This window comes from Pipistrellus hanaki (genome assembly GCF_964339955.1).
Source record: "Pipistrellus hanaki genome assembly, chromosome: 8".
Classification (NCBI taxonomy): domain Eukaryota; kingdom Metazoa; phylum Chordata; class Mammalia; order Chiroptera; family Vespertilionidae; genus Pipistrellus; species Pipistrellus hanaki.
Window position 1 is genome coordinate 37,970,809 of NC_140510.1, and position 16,694 is coordinate 37,987,502.

Consider the following 16,694-nt stretch of genomic DNA (forward strand, 5'->3'; position numbering starts at 1 on the left):
TGTAAATAGCATCATCAACCCCTATTTTAGTCCTCTGTTTTGATCTGTGAGTTGCGCATAGACCAAAGGTGCTATTAAAGACTGAGTGTATGAAATAGGCAGCATTATATGAACAAAATTTATTCAACAAGAAAACAGACCTTTAACATGAATTTAACAAGCCTGAGAAATTATAAACTATCATATGCTGCAGATTCATGCAGTGATAATAAACAAAAAAGGAAAGTAAGAGGTTTCCCTAAGCTAGCCAGACTGCTAATGGTTTTGTTATAAGCTGTCTGCTGCTGCAGTGACCTCTGGAAAGTCTCAAGGCACTTGTACCAGAAAAATTAAACGGTCAGGCTGGTGAGTAGAGATTCAGCATGGTGTGTAGGACAACAGCATGGAAGGGAATTATAAAAGTGTAGCATCATATTCCTGAAAATATTCTTCATACTTTAGCTTACAAGGTTTTGTTATTAAATAGGTAGTTTTCATGTTAAGTTTTTTTGTTTGTTTGTTTGGCTAAATTCCTATTTGGACTTGTAAGACATAAACTAAACTGGTTTAATGTATATGTTTACTTTAAAACAAACTCTTTAGAAAATTAATATCGCTCCAAAAAATGGATTATTTGCCCTGTTCCTCCCTCTCATGCCTTAATCAATCATTGGGGGTTCTTTGTTCAGTATATTGTATCCAAGCTTTTCCTTCTTACCCATGGAGTGACCACTTTGCTGTCATTCTGTTGCATCATACTGAAATACATAAACATGGAGAGACGCCTTCAGCTTGTACACACCTCCAAGTGCTCACTGGGGCTTTTTCTTGAATCTTGCAGTGGCATAATTAACACCTTCTTTACCCTTTGCTCATTAGTGTACTGGACATTAATGAGTCTATTTTGATAGGTTGCTCTAAAGAAGAAACCCACATATTCTCACAGTGCATAAAGCAATTATAAAATTGTACAGAAATTAAAAGGTATACTTTATTGTCATATTTATGTTTTTATTGCATACTAAGTCTAATTTTGGTCTGCAGGTTGTTGAACATGTTAGTTTCCTTAGGCAGTTGCTATAGTGATGGCAGCAGATTCCTTTAATCTTAGTGTAAAGTATTTATTTTCTGTTGGCTATCATATTGCTACTCAGGAATTGTCCACCTAAGCATGGTGTTTCACATAGGCCATCATTTATTAGCTGAACAGTATATTAAGTTGTTGAATTTTTCTCTTAATTTATAACAGAATTTTAAAATTTTATTCCCATTTGTTTTTAATTGATCATGATATATACTTAACTGGTATTTTAATTTCCTTCTTTTATGAAATTTCACACCTGTTTATAATATTCCAGAGAAATATTACAGATATTTTTGCATGTCAAGTAACTGTATTCTGTTTTCGTTTGAAAGAGTTCAATATAAAAAAAATTAGGCATTTTATAAATATGGAATTTTCATGTTTTCGTAGAGTGTTTTTTCCTACAAATCATTTTACTGAAATTTTAAAATGGAAACCAAATATTCTAAAAACAATTGGATCAAAATGATACTTTGCTCTTATGTATTTACCACTAGTAGTAAGAGTGGCAATTCTTAATTCTGTATTTTAGTTGCACAGCTGTCAAAATGGTCACTTTTCTTTTGACAACATTTTAATTTCATCTCATTTTATGTGCTTTTTAGTAGAAAATGTTAGACAACTCTTTTAAAGTATTATAATGTCCAATATTAATACCTATTTTTATAATTGCTGTATGGATAAATATAATTAGAAAAAATTTTTAAGTATATAGATGAGGGACATATTTATATATATAAATATGAAAGTTAAGTCTGGATTGTAGTTTCTGTATTAAAAAAATAGTTTTACAAACTATTAAATCATACGTTTTGGGGATACTTGGTTTTATTTTGAGGCAAAAGGAAAACCTTAGGGGAATTTCAAACTGTTAGAAATAAAAGCAAACTTCAAAGTTGATTTTGTGGGTTTGTTTTTTTGTTTTGTTTTGTTTTGCCTTAGAGTAGGTAGAGGTCTTAGATTGACTCACTTTTTCCTAATGCTTGGTTTAAGTTTGTACTCTGATACTGTTGACTTTTTGTGGCAGCCTTTTAGGAAGGAGATTTTTGTTTTTTCTCTTTCTTTAAATTTTGTTCTTTAGCAGACAACATGTACAAATGAGAACCCACTAAATAGCAATAGCTTTTAAAATGTTAATAAATCCCAGTTGTTTAACACTATGTAAAACAAGTTTAAAAATACTGTATTATCCTGCTTTAAGATTGTTTTTATGTGATAAATAAATGTATTGAGTTTATTCTCTTGGTAATTGATTTCAATTCCCTGAAAGAGGCAAGTCCCGGTGCTTTACTTAAAACTTTACAAATTTAAAAGCTTTAATGAATTCTTTCAAATCCATGGTAATGAACAGAGAAAAGCTATAAGACAGTATGTGATTCTTGTTAAGTCTCTTAATATATGAGCTAACAGATGACATTGTATCATGTAAGAATTTAAAGTCTTTTTTATACAGAAATATTGAATACTCTTAGCACAAAGAGGATTCCTAATGTTATTTCTTTACTGTGAACTGTATGCCATGCCATTACCATGTTCCTGGCTTAAAGCACAGATTGACCTTGGTTTTCTTGTGTTCTGCTGCCTATTCTTGACAGTGGCTTGGACACTTAAGGCCATCACACAAGATACAGTCTTTCATAGCCACAAGAAGTAAAAGGTATCTGACTAGAAGAGAATACATGGAGCAAGTGCCTTGCTGGTTGTAATTTTGTTGTCATTTCAAGTACTGTGGTGGGATAATTGATGTGACAGGACTGGGCTTTAGATGTGGTCCCTTAGCTTGTGCTCACTTTCAGTTTTAGTTTCTCTTTGTCATTCATTTTGATTAGGTAAACATTAGGTGACAAACATATGCACACCAGTGAAGGCTGTTTAGTGTAAGTTTAGTAATGAAGCACTTCAATAATAAAGATGCAAAGTTAATATTTTTCTTTACTGCCGTATGAAAATTGCAATAATTGGTGTCACCTTACATTACAAGATTGAGGGTGGTGTGCTGATGGCACAGTCAGCAGGAGGCTCTTTTTTATTAATATTATAATTAAATGATTTTCTGGAAATAGGCCAGAAACAGATGCAAGTTGATCATGCCTTGTCCACTGTTGCTTGGCATCATCACTTGCTTTTTAAAAGAGAATTGACCTGACACCTTGTTTTTACAGGTTGTTATTGATGCCTTCAGATTGATCAATGCTAATATGATGGTCCTAGGACATGAACCAAGACAAACAACCTCAAATCTGGGTCATTTAAACAAGCCATCTATCCAGGTAATTCCCCTACTTGATAATGTGTTAAAAACTATGTTTTACATTTTAAAAGCTGTTAAAAATGGCCATTCTGAGATCTAGCACTTAGCATTTTAACTTGTATATGATTGCTTTTTTTGTGTTTTAAAAGATTATGGAAATATTGTTGAAAAGTTAGATTTGCTTATATGGGAACCAGTTTTTAGGATAGTCTTTTAACTTTCCTAATAGTTTGAGGACACCCTTTTGGGGAGCATATATAACCTTTATCTTGAAATAACCTTATGGCTTTGCTGGTTAACAGTGGTAGGAAAGGATCAATCGAGTTCCAGGTGAGTGCATTAGGTGTCATTCATAATTGATGTAAATTTTAAGAGGTGTCCAGAAACAATTCCCAAATAGTACTTAATTTTTTCCTACTTTTTCTGTTTAATCCTCACCTTTAAAACAAGTCCTACAAAACATATTTATATATTACCTTTGATTAGCATTTATATCTTGTTTGAAATGATGTCAGCCGTTACAGTTTTGAACACTTAATATCCTCCTGAGTGATTAATGTTTTCTTTGTATCATTCACATGCCTCATTGTTTTTACACAAATCTTTATAATCTGCAAAAATTATTTTAAATGTGTTTTTAAATGCACCACAACCTGTGTCTATATAGTTAATTGCTTCTCTGAAGATTAATTAAAGGGACAGAAATACCATGTTTGGTTAGATAGAACACGTAGGACAGAGTCTTTATAGTAGCTATTGCTGTTCCACCTCTGAAACCTTACACTGTGGTACCATTGTCTTTGGGGAGTTGTGGCTTTAGTAATCCATGGTTAAACCTTCGTTATACTTTGATAACTGTACTTTTAGTAGTTATTCGTGATTAAGTCTTTGCTATACTTTGATACTTGATAATTGTACTTTTAAAAGTTTACTTCTGCAAGCAGTCAAAAGTAATCTGAAAGCTTCATCAGAGTGAAATGTTTTGTTTCAAAGGATTTGAGGTGTGTCACTTTCGGGGGGGGAGGATTTTTTTATAAGACAGGGAAAACTGCGAAGTATAATGAGTATGAAATAAGCCACCAGTGTTTTTGATTGGGTACCGACAAGCCCAAGCTTGCATGTTCCAAGAGAGTATATTATTGGACCTGGTTAGCCTGTGATAATGGCCTTCCTTATAAACCCCCATAGCATCATACTACTTCATTATTTTTTTGCAAAAGGTTAAGTAGCATCTCACAATCCAAGATCATTGTGATTACTTCATGGTATGTTTCTGCCAGAAGTTTTCACTAATTGCAAGTCAACAGCCACCTGTTGCAGATTTCATCTTTTAAATTTAAACCGCTTTTTAACCTGAAAAAAATGAGTATAATCAATATAAAAAATCTGCTTCTTTCTATTCTACCCTGTCCACTTTGTATTTTTTTGGTCCTAATTTATAGTCTGTAACTTGAGAAGGACTTTATAAAGCATCATTAGTTTTTCTTATTTTAGTTTGTTTTGCCTTCCAATTAAAATCTGTAAGTATATTTATTTCACAGTTTATATAGCGCCCATCAGAATGACATATATCTGGGTGTTTTACAGTATTAAGACACTTTCAGTATTAAAACACTCAAATGGAATCAAGCTAAAAAGTAGCAGAACAAACCTACACGTGTATTTAAAACAATTAGTTTTCTAAGATAAGCTACAAAGAAAGCAACCCAGAAGAATGTGGTGACATATTAACAGAAGTTTTAACTCAGTCATCAGAAATTCTTCATAAAGGACATGCTTTTTATTATGAAGGAAAACTAGTTAGTGTTGAGATGGATCTTGCTTCTAAACCAACTGTCAAGTAGTGGGAAAGGAAGCCTGACAGCAACCATCACTCATGCTGGTGGTCACTATGCTTTTCTAATGCTGATTTTTTTTTTTTTTTTTTTTTTTTTTTACTATTATTTTTATAGTAATGCTGAAAAATTCTGATTCTTTTGGACAGTGATATTTAATAATTTGGAAAGTTTCTAATATATTAAGTAAGAAAAAGATTATAAAGTAAAATATATATAAGTTGCAAAAATATATTATAAACTGTACTTATATATCTATACCAAAATATTAGTATTACTTACCTTTGGATGGAAGAATATTTTTTTCTTCTTATTTTTTCCTTCTTCAAATATTTCTTTAACTTTCTACAGTGAAACAAACTGCTTTTAGAAAATGTTATTTTTAAAGCACTTACAATGTTGAAGTATCTACCACGAGACAAAGTAATAGACAAAGTTTATATGAACTTTAGTGTTTTAAATAAGCGAAGCCATTAGTAATCCTGGTAGAGAAGGGAAAGTATAATGACTTCACTATAGACTTTTTTGTTAATATATGAGACTGCATTATTTTGTGAATATGGAAATATAAATAATTTAGATGATTGATTTTGAAGTTTACTTCACTGTGGTGATTATTTGTGTACTAGTATTTTAAATTTGTCATACTAACAAAATTATAAGCTCTACTCTAAAGATTAACTAGAAAAGCATTGAAACAACCTTAAAGCTAATCAGCAGGAAGGGTCTCCAAACTCCGCTTTGTCCAGTTCCTCCTCTAAACCATTCTTCCTCTAGAATAGATAGCATCTTAGATTGGTACTGAGTTTCAACCTAGGCAGAACTTTCTTCTTGAAAGGGTAGCAGGCTTTGAGCAAAGAAAAAAAAGGGTCAGGATATCCAAGAGCCAAGTAAGCTAAGCTTTGTAAATAAATAAAAGTATATTGTCCTACAAGTGGTGCAGTAAAAATTGGTCAGACGCCAGACGCTTATTTAGCCACAGTATATGTTATAGGAAGAACTGTGCTTTAGAGCGCTCTTCTGTGAGATACTGTTGGAGATTTCACATAGCCAAGTAATGAATAAGCTGAACATAACTCTGTTTTAATGAAGAACTGCCTAAATTTTCCTAACTCTGCTATATCTTTGTTAATTGTAACTTAAGTGTTGATGTTTTAAGAAACTTTCTGGCTACATGACTTTCTCCTTTCTCTACCTAACATACTATGGCATTTGCTAGTATATTGTCTTTAATTCATCATTTGACCCTTTCAAAAGGTTAGTCTCTTTCTTGATAAAACTAATCATACATATGGCATATGCAACCACAACTTATAATTTAATTCAACTAGATTGGTTAATTTGAGAGAACTTATTTTACTGAGCTGAACAATAAGCTGTGCTTTTTGGGCTTGTGTGGAAGCGGACTGCACATGGCTAATTCATTTCTAATTTGTGCTAAATTCACTGGGGGTACACAGCAGATGAGAAAAAATTAGAAGACTGCTTGAAGATATCATTTGATTTAAACTTATGTTTGCTTTGTCGTTATACCTGCTAATCTTTCACACTGCCTCTATTAGTTTTAATACTTTTATCTAAATAATGTAATTGAAAATCAAGTAGGTAGTCCCTTCAAATACCAAACTATATATTTCAGCAGTACAGTTAATCTCCAGAATATGGACCTGTCTATGGGCCTATTGGCTGACTTCTAGAACTATTGACCATGGCTGTTACTAACTGCATGGTCAATATGTAGAATTGTGTAGTTAGGATATTGCACAAAGGAACTTGGATGAGGGGGCAGTTGGCATCAGAAATCTAGTCTAAGCTCCACTCTCCAGCCAGGCTGTGTCTGCTTGGAGGACGAGGCACCTTTTTCTAATTCTTCCACCAGGCAGATACTTTTCCTAATTTGCATAAAGATGAGTACTTAAGAAAGGCCCTCATTAGTTCTACTTTTTTATCTCTACAGTGCAGCATTTCTATACAATGAAATTTAAATGATGATTATTAAAATGGATAAGGATTTAATAGGTGCTCTTAGTAATTTTGTATATCAACCATTTTATTATAGCAAATGTTAAGTATATAAGAGTCTTATTACAATATATATTAAAATATTTTAGTATTTATGGAGTGGTTTTTGCTAGCAAACTCAGCTATGCTTTGTTTTTATCCTGAGAACTTAAAATTCAAAGACTTAACCCAAGAATTTCCTAAGACACATTATAGCATTGTATGGCAGAAAAAAACATGAATTTTAGAATCAGAAAGACTTGGATTCAAATCCGAGCTTTACCTTTTATTAGCTATAAACCAGGACAATTTAAGATTATTGTCTTATTTTCCTATCTGATAAAATACAAAAGGAACCATCCTACTTATTAGATTGTTGTGACGATTTGAAGACCTACTATATAAAGCGGATGCTAGGTGCTTATTAAATAATTCCTTTTCACCCCTTCTACCTCAATACTGTAACACCTACACTCTAAAAATGTAATAATTAGAGAGCGTGACAATTGTTTTGGTTTGCTTTATCTTTTGTTTCCTGAGAGTTAACCCTAAAACCCTCTTTATTTTTATACTTGTTGAAAATATGTCCGAGGTATGTAGTAGGCTGATAATGGTCCCTCAGAATGCAATTCTGATCCTCCTTTGAACTTTTTTGGCTGGATTTAGATATTTGAGCAGTTGTGAATGGATTCTAGCACAAGCAGGGTTATTGTTTCTTAATAAAGCTATGCCATTAATTTAATTTTTATTATGATTTGCCTGTTTGTCTTGGAGATCAAGTGCAGTTAGGGGGTGGAAGGGATATCTGGTTAGTGAGATTGAGCATGAGCTAAATAGACCCAGTAAGACAAACTACTTTGTTCATTGGGAGACATGTGGGGACACAATTATTTGAATCTGTTAGAGCTGAATTAAGAAGAAGGGAGATCCCACATTAATATTGTGTGTGAAGAAATAAGTATCTTATTATTACTTTTTAGGCTTTAATTTTGAAATAACAAAGGTCCTCAAAACTATCAGAAAATTAGGCTTAATAAGTTATGAATAATTAATGTCTAATTTAGATTATGATGAGGTCAAATCCTGTCTCTGATTGAACAAAGCTACTGAAACTGTTGAGTTTGTGCTGCTCTAGATCATGCTTTGAAGAATGTGTGACCCATACCTATAAACCTTATTCTGAACTTTTAGCTCAGAGAAAAAATAATTTACTCTTCACTAGGATAAAATGCCTTTTTTAGAAGATAATGAAGATATTGTCTATAGGATATGTTAACAGTTTCAGACAGTTGTATTTATTTTAATAAGTGAAAAATATTAATTTGTCCTTTTTCAAATCATTTGTCTATATAGGCATTAATTCATGGACTAAACAGACATTATTACTCTATTACTATTAACTATCGGAAAAATGAACTAGAACAGAAGGTAAGTTTAAGTTTTTATGTTATAGAGGAGAATAAAATGTCTTTTTCATACCATTTAAACTACGACCTGGTACATTTGAATTTGAATTCTTGACCTATTTCATGGAAGTGTTCCAATTTTTTTTTTATTCCTGATGAATTTTAACATACTAGTAAAAGAAAGGAATGTTTTATTGGGTTATATTGGAAGATATTTTACCTTACTGTTGGTAAAATATTTACCTTACTGTTGGTGCCAAGGTGGGAGAGAAAGTGGGAAATAAATGTTTCAGTTTGGTTTTATGATAAATTATAAAAACCCCTAGTTCTGTGATTTTTCTGGTTAATTTGTCTTCTCCAATAAAATAATTTGTCTTCTCCAATAAATACTGAACATTTTTCCACATTGGAAAGGAATGAATTAGATTGTAATTGTGTACTACTTTTTAAAAAGTATCATGTATACCTAGGGTAAATTAAAGGTGAGTTAAAATGGAAATGCAGTTTGACATTTTCAGATACTTAGAGCTAGATTTTAATTTAATTTTATATAATTTTTAATTTAGAGAGAAGGAAGGAGGGACGGGGGGACATTGATGTATGAGAGAAACATCACTCAATTGCCTATAGTACATTACCTGACGGGATCAAACACACAACCTAGGTATGTGCCCTGATGGAGTGGTACTGGCAACCTTAAGGTGTACAGCACGACTCTAGACAACTGAGCCACACCAGCCAAGGCTGTTATGGTAGATTTAGTTGATAGTTTGAAGTACATTTCCATCACTTTTTTTTTTAATTTTTACATTTAAAAAGTTTATCATTCCTTAGAAAATAGAGAAATACAAAACATTTGCAATTTTAAAAGTTAAAGCGTTCAAAGATTGGTTACATTTAACATTTTCCTTCATATATATTTCTCTAAGATTCAACAGACCAAATCAGAGTTTATATTAAACTTTCTAAATATTGTACACACAAAGGATTAATTCCATGAGAAAACAGTTGAACAGATCACATATTCACTGCTCCAAACATACATCTCAGTATGACAAGCCTTGGAGTCAGGCTGTATCAGAGGTTCATCAGTTATTTTTACTTTTGCATAGAATAGCAACCTGCTGTGAAAGGGGGCACTCCTTAAACACAAACTGGAAAATACATTCAGATATATAAGTAGTTTATCAGTCTTGATATCTTTTTAAAAAAATATATATTTTATTGATTTTTCGCAGAGAGAAAGAGAGAGGGATAGAGAGTTAGAAACATCGATGAGAGAGAATCATCGATTAGCTGCCTCTTGCACACCCCCTACTGGGGATGTGCCCGCAACCGAGGTACATGCCCTTGCCCAGAATCGAACCCGGAACCTTTCAGTCCGCAGGCTGACGCTCTATCCACTGAGCCAAACCGGTCCCGACCAGTCTTGATATCTTATATCCAACTTTTAGAAATAATTCAACTAATTACATTAAAATTTTTTAGTTATTTATTTTTCCTATCACATACACTTAACCACCATCCTTGGCTTAAAAATCATGCATAAAAATATATAAATTAATTAATGTTACAATTACACTTCTAGTAGCTCAGATCAGGTGCTTTCTCATTACCAAAAGCTTTGCCTTTACTCTTATCCTATCAACCTGTATACTTAATTTCAAACCTTATCTTAGGACCACAATGGAATCCCCGTGGCAGGGATATCCTGCTCCTTTGCTTTTGAAGTGGTAGGAAAATCCAGTTCTCAACACTTAGATACAGGTAGCTTTATAGCACATATAGTGGCAGCTGCATTGAAATTTCCCAAGGATATATTTTCTAGAAAATTATCAGTGCCAAAGATAGGAAGAAATCAAAGAAATTGTAGCTCCTTGTGCAGGAATTTTCCAGAAATCCCCCCTCTCCCCAAACTATTCTTCTTTGCTCCCTTAGACCCTAGGAGGTATATGGAGGAATTTGGAGATTTTATTTCTTTCAAAGTCTCAAATGATTTTTGACATGTGGTTTCTTCTCCAGCATAAAAAGAACTTTGTGCCATGGGTGATTGCAAACCTCTAAATGGGTAGAGTAGTTTTTCTAACTGTGTCTTTAAATGTTATGGCTCAGGGATCTCACTTAAATATACTGGCTCAACAATAATCATTCTGTAGTCACCATTTTTGTTTTCACATTGGATAATGATATTAATCATTTAAAAAACTTTTATTCAATGGTAGTCTGCAAATGAAGAACAACTTTAGAGTAAGACTTTAAGAAAAACTATCTTAAGACTGAAAACTTGAGAACTTAAGAACTTCCAAGAATATGTACTCAGAAGTAGGAGTCCAGTTAGGAAAACAATGAACTAGGGTGTTTAATTTCATGATCACTCATAGGGTCTGATCCCAATTTGCTAATGTGATTGCAAAGTGGATGAGTTTCTCATTTCCTTCCCAATGTCATGACTTTCCATTCTGACAATTAAGAATTTTTAATTGTCAGAATTAAAAGTTTAATTTGTTTATTTTTAAAATTATAAATAGAATGTTAGAATTTGAAAGAAATTTAGAGATTATCTAATTCAAGTCCTCAATTAATAAATGATATAAACTGAAACTCAGAAAGTTTGACACAAAGTCACTCAGTAAATGGGACCTTTCACTTTCCTGCCAGCCTGGTCGCCCTATTCAGCCAGCAGTTGGGTCGCCCCTCACTGCTCCTCCTGCCGGCCTTGTCGCCTCATGCAGCCTGCTGTTCAGTCGTTTGGTCGTCTCTCACTAACCCTCTCTGCTGGCCTTGTTGCCCCATGGCAGCCTGATGTTCGCTCATTACTATGAGGGCCTCCTGACCAATTTGCATATTACCCTTTTATTAGTATAGATTAAAGGCTAAATTGACTTGCTCATGCATGATACATATAAAGCTCTCACTGGTGCCAATCACACGCGTGTGTTTTGATCTGTCATTGTCAATCATGAATTTGGTTGATTCTTCTATTTATAGAGAAAGGGTGAATAGCAATAGTACAGTATTCTAATTAATTTCCTTTCAATGTGCATGAATTTGTGCACTGGGCCACTAAGAACAATTATAAAATTGTTCTTAGAATCTATATAATTGACTAGTGTAACTCCCATAAATTCAACTAAAATAAATATAGGAAAAAAAAAAAGAAAAATTTCAGATGTTGATGGTGTTATAAAAGTAATAAAGCAGGTTAAGGCAAGAAAGATATTTAAGATAGTGTGGGTGGGCTTTATTTATTGCATGGTTAGTGAAGGCACCTATCATTAAGAAAGTGAGGCAGGTAAGCCATGCAAAGATAAGGAAAATAGTCTTTGAGGCAGAAAAAGAGCAAATATAAAGTCAATGGGGCTAGAGTACTCCTTGAGTTATATAAATTTAGGAGAATTCTTATTAGAGTTTATTTAAGTTAATAAAATTAAATTCATTAATTCCAAACATTTTTGTGAAATTGTTCTCAGGATAAATGAAGGACATATTCTCCTATAAGAAAATTATGATTTTTTCTTTATATTTTTTAGATGTTGCTAAATTTGCATAAGAAGAGTTGGATGGAAGGTTTGACACTTCAGGACTACAGTGAACACTGTAAACACAATGAATCAGTGGTAAAAGAGATGTTGGAATTAGCCAAGAATTACAATAAGGTAAAAGTTACTGCCAACATTTATTTCTTATAGTCTTTGGAATATGTATGATTACATGTCAAGCATTGTATAAATGTAATTAGTTAAAATAAAGTGGCCTCATTTGTAGATCAGATAATAAATACTTTAAGCTTTGCAGCCATCGGATTTGTCACAACTACTCTACTCTGCTCTTCCAGCGTAGGAGCTCATAGAGGAAGGAGTGAGGCTGTGTTCTAGTAAAACTTTACAAACCAACCAGGCAGCCTGCTAGGTTTGGCCCATAGGCTATAGTGTGCCATTGCTTCTGTGGACTTGTTAAAATAATTTTACATTTGAAGTCTCTTCATTTTCATATGACTTTTTGCTAGAAGGAAAGGGGAACAATAAGATATTATATCTTAATACTTGCCATATAAAATTTATTTTATGAACGTCTCTGTTTTTAGATTGTGGGCTAAGTATATGTAGCCATGATGTTTTTGTTCATTGTTTTATTTTCTGTTATAATTTCGAAATTAAGAAAATACTTGAGCTATGACAAAAATGTATCTTCTGCATTGTATTAGTTTCCTACTGTTGTCCTAATAAACGACCATCTACTGGTGTCTTAAAACAACAGATTTATTCCCTCACAGTCTGGAGGCTAGAAGTCCCAAATCAAAGTCTTGGCTGGGCCATACTCCCTCTGAAGTCTCTAGGAAAGGATCCTGCTTTCTTTCAGCTTCTGTTAGTCCCAGTCTTTGGCTTGGGGCAGCATAACTTTAATCTCTAGGGTTAGGATTTCCTCATATCTTTTGGGGGATGTGATTCAATCTATAACATGTATTTTCAGGTTTTTAATCAAAGCCACATACAGAACAGGTTTTATGTTTTGATTTAGTATAATGCAAATGTGTGTGTGTGTTTAAATTGCATTTATATAATTGCAAAAAAAAAAGTGTTATGAAACAGTATTTACCCTTATTATGTGATACATTCTATTTTCTTTTTCATTTGACTAAATTTTATTCTGTTTCAGTTCTACACAGAAGCATTACACACAAATACATATAGCTTATATCCCACTAATGTGTTGAAAATCTAGAATTTGAAAATATACAGTATATACATACACACATTATACAATGATGTGTTTATAAATATTTATTGCATAACTCCTATATAAGTTGGAATGGAAAACACCTTCTTTCACTAATAGGAAAGTAGGGGCAGCAAGAAAAGCTGATAACCAGAATACCAGGTCAAAATTAGTGTATTCTGTAACACCTTAATATTCAAATTGTCCACAGACTAACTGCATCAGTATCACCTGGGCTCTTAGAAATGCAGACTCCCAGAGCTACTGAATCACAGTCCACATTTTACCAAGATTTCTAGGAGATTGTATACTCTCAAGCTGGGGGTTAGAGAGCACTGCCATTCCATGTAAAGCACTGCAGAAGTTCAGAGGCTCTTGCTCTTAGCTATGGATGACCCAGGAGGCTGTCTTAGATGATAACCACATTTGAACTAGATGTTAAAGCATAAGTAAGATTTAGACACACAGAGAAATGTTACCCTAGGCAAAAGGAACATCACAGGCAAAGACTAGGAGAGACAGAAAAGGCAAGGACATGTTTTAGAACCTGTTTGGCTCGAGTACAGAATACATGAAGGTGATAATGTGTATTAAAATGTTTTTAAAGTTATTGAAGTCAGGTAGCAGGGTAGCAGGATGCAGTTTTTTTTTTTTAATATATATACTAGTATATATTGATATCAGAGAGGAAGGGTGAGGGACACAAAGATAGAAACATCAATGATTAGAGAAAATCACTGATTGCTGCCTTCTGCATACCCCCACTGGGGATCCAGCCCGCAGACCTGGGCATATGCCCAGGCCAGGAATAAAACCAAGACCACCTGGTTCATAGGTCAATGCCCAACCACTGAGCCACTCCAGCTGGGCATGATATGTCCAGAACCTGACTTTAGAAACCAGGTTGAGAAGCACAATTTGAAAATGGGATAGGAAAAGGGGTGCTGTAAATGGTGATTCTACTTAGGAGGAGCTTGCTGTTACCCAGACAAAAGAGACTACCTATTTGAATTATCGTAGTGGCAGCAGGAATGAAGGCATCAGTCGACAAATAAAACATGGCACCCATTTGGTAGATGAAATGAAAGGAGGAGGAGGAATCAAAGTTGAATTCAAGGTTTCCTGCCTAGATGGCTAGAAGTATGATAGTACTATTAACAGTCCCAATTTGGGTAGAAGTGGAAGGATTGTGAAAGGAGATAAGAGTTGCATTTTAAATACACAAAAATTTAGGACTACAAATTAATTGTAGGGGCTAGATTGATATTGGTTATCACATCAAAAAGTAGTATTTCTGCCGAAACCGGTTTGGCTCAGCGGTAGAGCATCGGTCTGCGGACTGAAACTTCCCGGGTTCGATTCCGGTCAGTGGCATGTACGTTGGTTGCAGGCACATCCCTAGTAGGGGGTGTGCAAGAGGCAGCTGGTCGATGTTTCTCTCTCATCGATGTTTCTAGCTCTCTCTCTCCCTTCCTCTCTGTAAAAAATCAATATAATATATTTAAAAAAAAAAGAAGAAGAAGAAAAACTAGCAACAATAAATAAATCCTTAAAAAAAAAAAGTAGTATTTCTCTTTTTTAAATTAAACACATCTTCTCAAAATAAATATTAACCGGGAGACAGTATATAAAATTTGCCAAGTGTAGCAGTGTCTTTTGAGAGATTTGATATTTGAAAAAAAGTTGCTGTGCCCATACAAATTAAATTTCAGCAGACTTAGGTTTGGCTTTGAAGAGCATGCCCTGATTTATATATAGTGTTCAAGCTGGAAATCCCCTATGGTTCTAGATTACAAGGAAAATACGCTTATCTTTCTAGTATATATTTTTATGCTGTGAAGAATAAAGAGAAAGAATCATTTATCATATTTGAAACAGTTAACCTGTTATAAATGAAGAAGTTATTGAAAGTCATTATTCAGCAGACTGTAGGAATGATTTTCATTTCTCTGTGTAACGTTACAAGTTTAAGTAAATTCATATTGGTACCACTGCCAGGAAATAACCTATTTATGGTTACTGCTGCCCATCCACAGAAGTTTTTTGCTATTTTACAGTTTTTAAAAATCTCTGTAGTACTCAAAAACTTGTAAGGTTTTAGTTTTAAAATGAAAACAATGTGTAAGCTGTGATATGAAGGAGTCCAAATTTGGAAATGTAATTCCCTCTGTGATTGAAAGAGAATGTGGTGGAGTTTTTAGTAACACTTAAAATATAAAAAGAAAGGCCCGTGCTGCCATTTTTTTTTTTTTTTTTTTTAGTATTCTTTTTAATTGCTTGGTGTTTTAAATTAAGGTAATTATTGTTAGGCTCCAGTGAGCTCCTAAAGTGAAAGGAGGTTAGAAAATAATTAAATTCCTTTGTTCCAACTTTTCAGTGTTAAGTCTGAATTCCATACTCAGATTCTGCTTGTTTATTATATTAGTCATTGATTTCTCTAATTATTGAACTTCATCACCCACCACTCAGTTCAAATTTTCTAATTCATGCCAGGTGCATACATTTTTAAGATATTGCTATTTTATTGGATATTTATAAATGAATGATAAAAGCATTTTAAGAATAGCATAGGCACATAAAAATTTACCATGTTTTCATACATGTAGTCCTATAAATTCTGAGTTCTGACAGTTTGCTTTTCAGGCAGAAATATTGCCTACTTAGAACCTTAAATAAATTTTGGATGTATCTTTTATGTATTTGCATATAAAATATGTAATCATATAATTATATTTGATTTACTACATTCACTATTAAAAATGAAAATGTGCTACTGCAATAAGATTAGAAAAACAAAGTAAGATATAAGTATTGGAAAAATCAGGTCAGATTATCGTTATTTATGTATGATAGGGTATGTTTGCAAACAAACATAGAAATCTAACAGACTAAATTAGAGTTCTGTTAGAATTCACAGGCTGAGTAGCTCAGTTGCTTAGAGCATCGTCCCAAGGTTGTGGGTTCGATCTCCAGTCAGGGAACATACAAGAATCAACCAAGGAATGCATAAATAAGTGAAGCAACAAATTGATTTTTTTTCTTTCTGTCTCTTCCTTCCTCTCAAATCAATCAATAAATTTTTTTAAAATATGTAATTATAATCTAGATTTATGTAGCTGCTAACCATGCAAATGCTGGTATCCAAAAATTGCATATTATTTAAAGAATTCTTGTAAAATAGTTATTAAAAACAATAATAAATTGGACAAAAGAGCTAGGAAACTCTGAAGTCAATGGCATATAAACATGAAAAGAAAAAAAAAAAGGTTCAACCTTATTAAGTAATCAAAAAAAATTAAAATTGGCCTTGACCGGTTTGGTCCAGTGGATAGAACATCAGCCTGCGGACTAAAGGGTTCCAGGTTTGATTCTAGTCAAGGGCATGTACCTTGGTTGCAGGCACATCCCCAGTAGGGAGTGTG

General features: G+C 33.3%; 1 protein-coding gene across 2 annotated transcripts in view; it reads left to right on the forward strand.

Annotated features, from left to right (window-relative positions):
• PSMD14 (proteasome 26S subunit, non-ATPase 14) overlaps positions 1-16,694 on the forward strand; it is a 78,936-nt gene that overhangs the window by 53,958 nt on the left and 8,284 nt on the right. For both annotated transcript variants that reach the window (XM_084891561.1, XM_084891560.1), the window contains 3 exons: positions 3,226-3,333; positions 8,504-8,578; positions 12,087-12,212. In XM_084891561.1, coding sequence (XP_084747687.1) covers positions 3,226-3,333; positions 8,504-8,578; positions 12,087-12,212 — 309 coding nt within the window. The remainder of the gene's footprint in view (positions 1-3,225; positions 3,334-8,503; positions 8,579-12,086; positions 12,213-16,694) is intronic.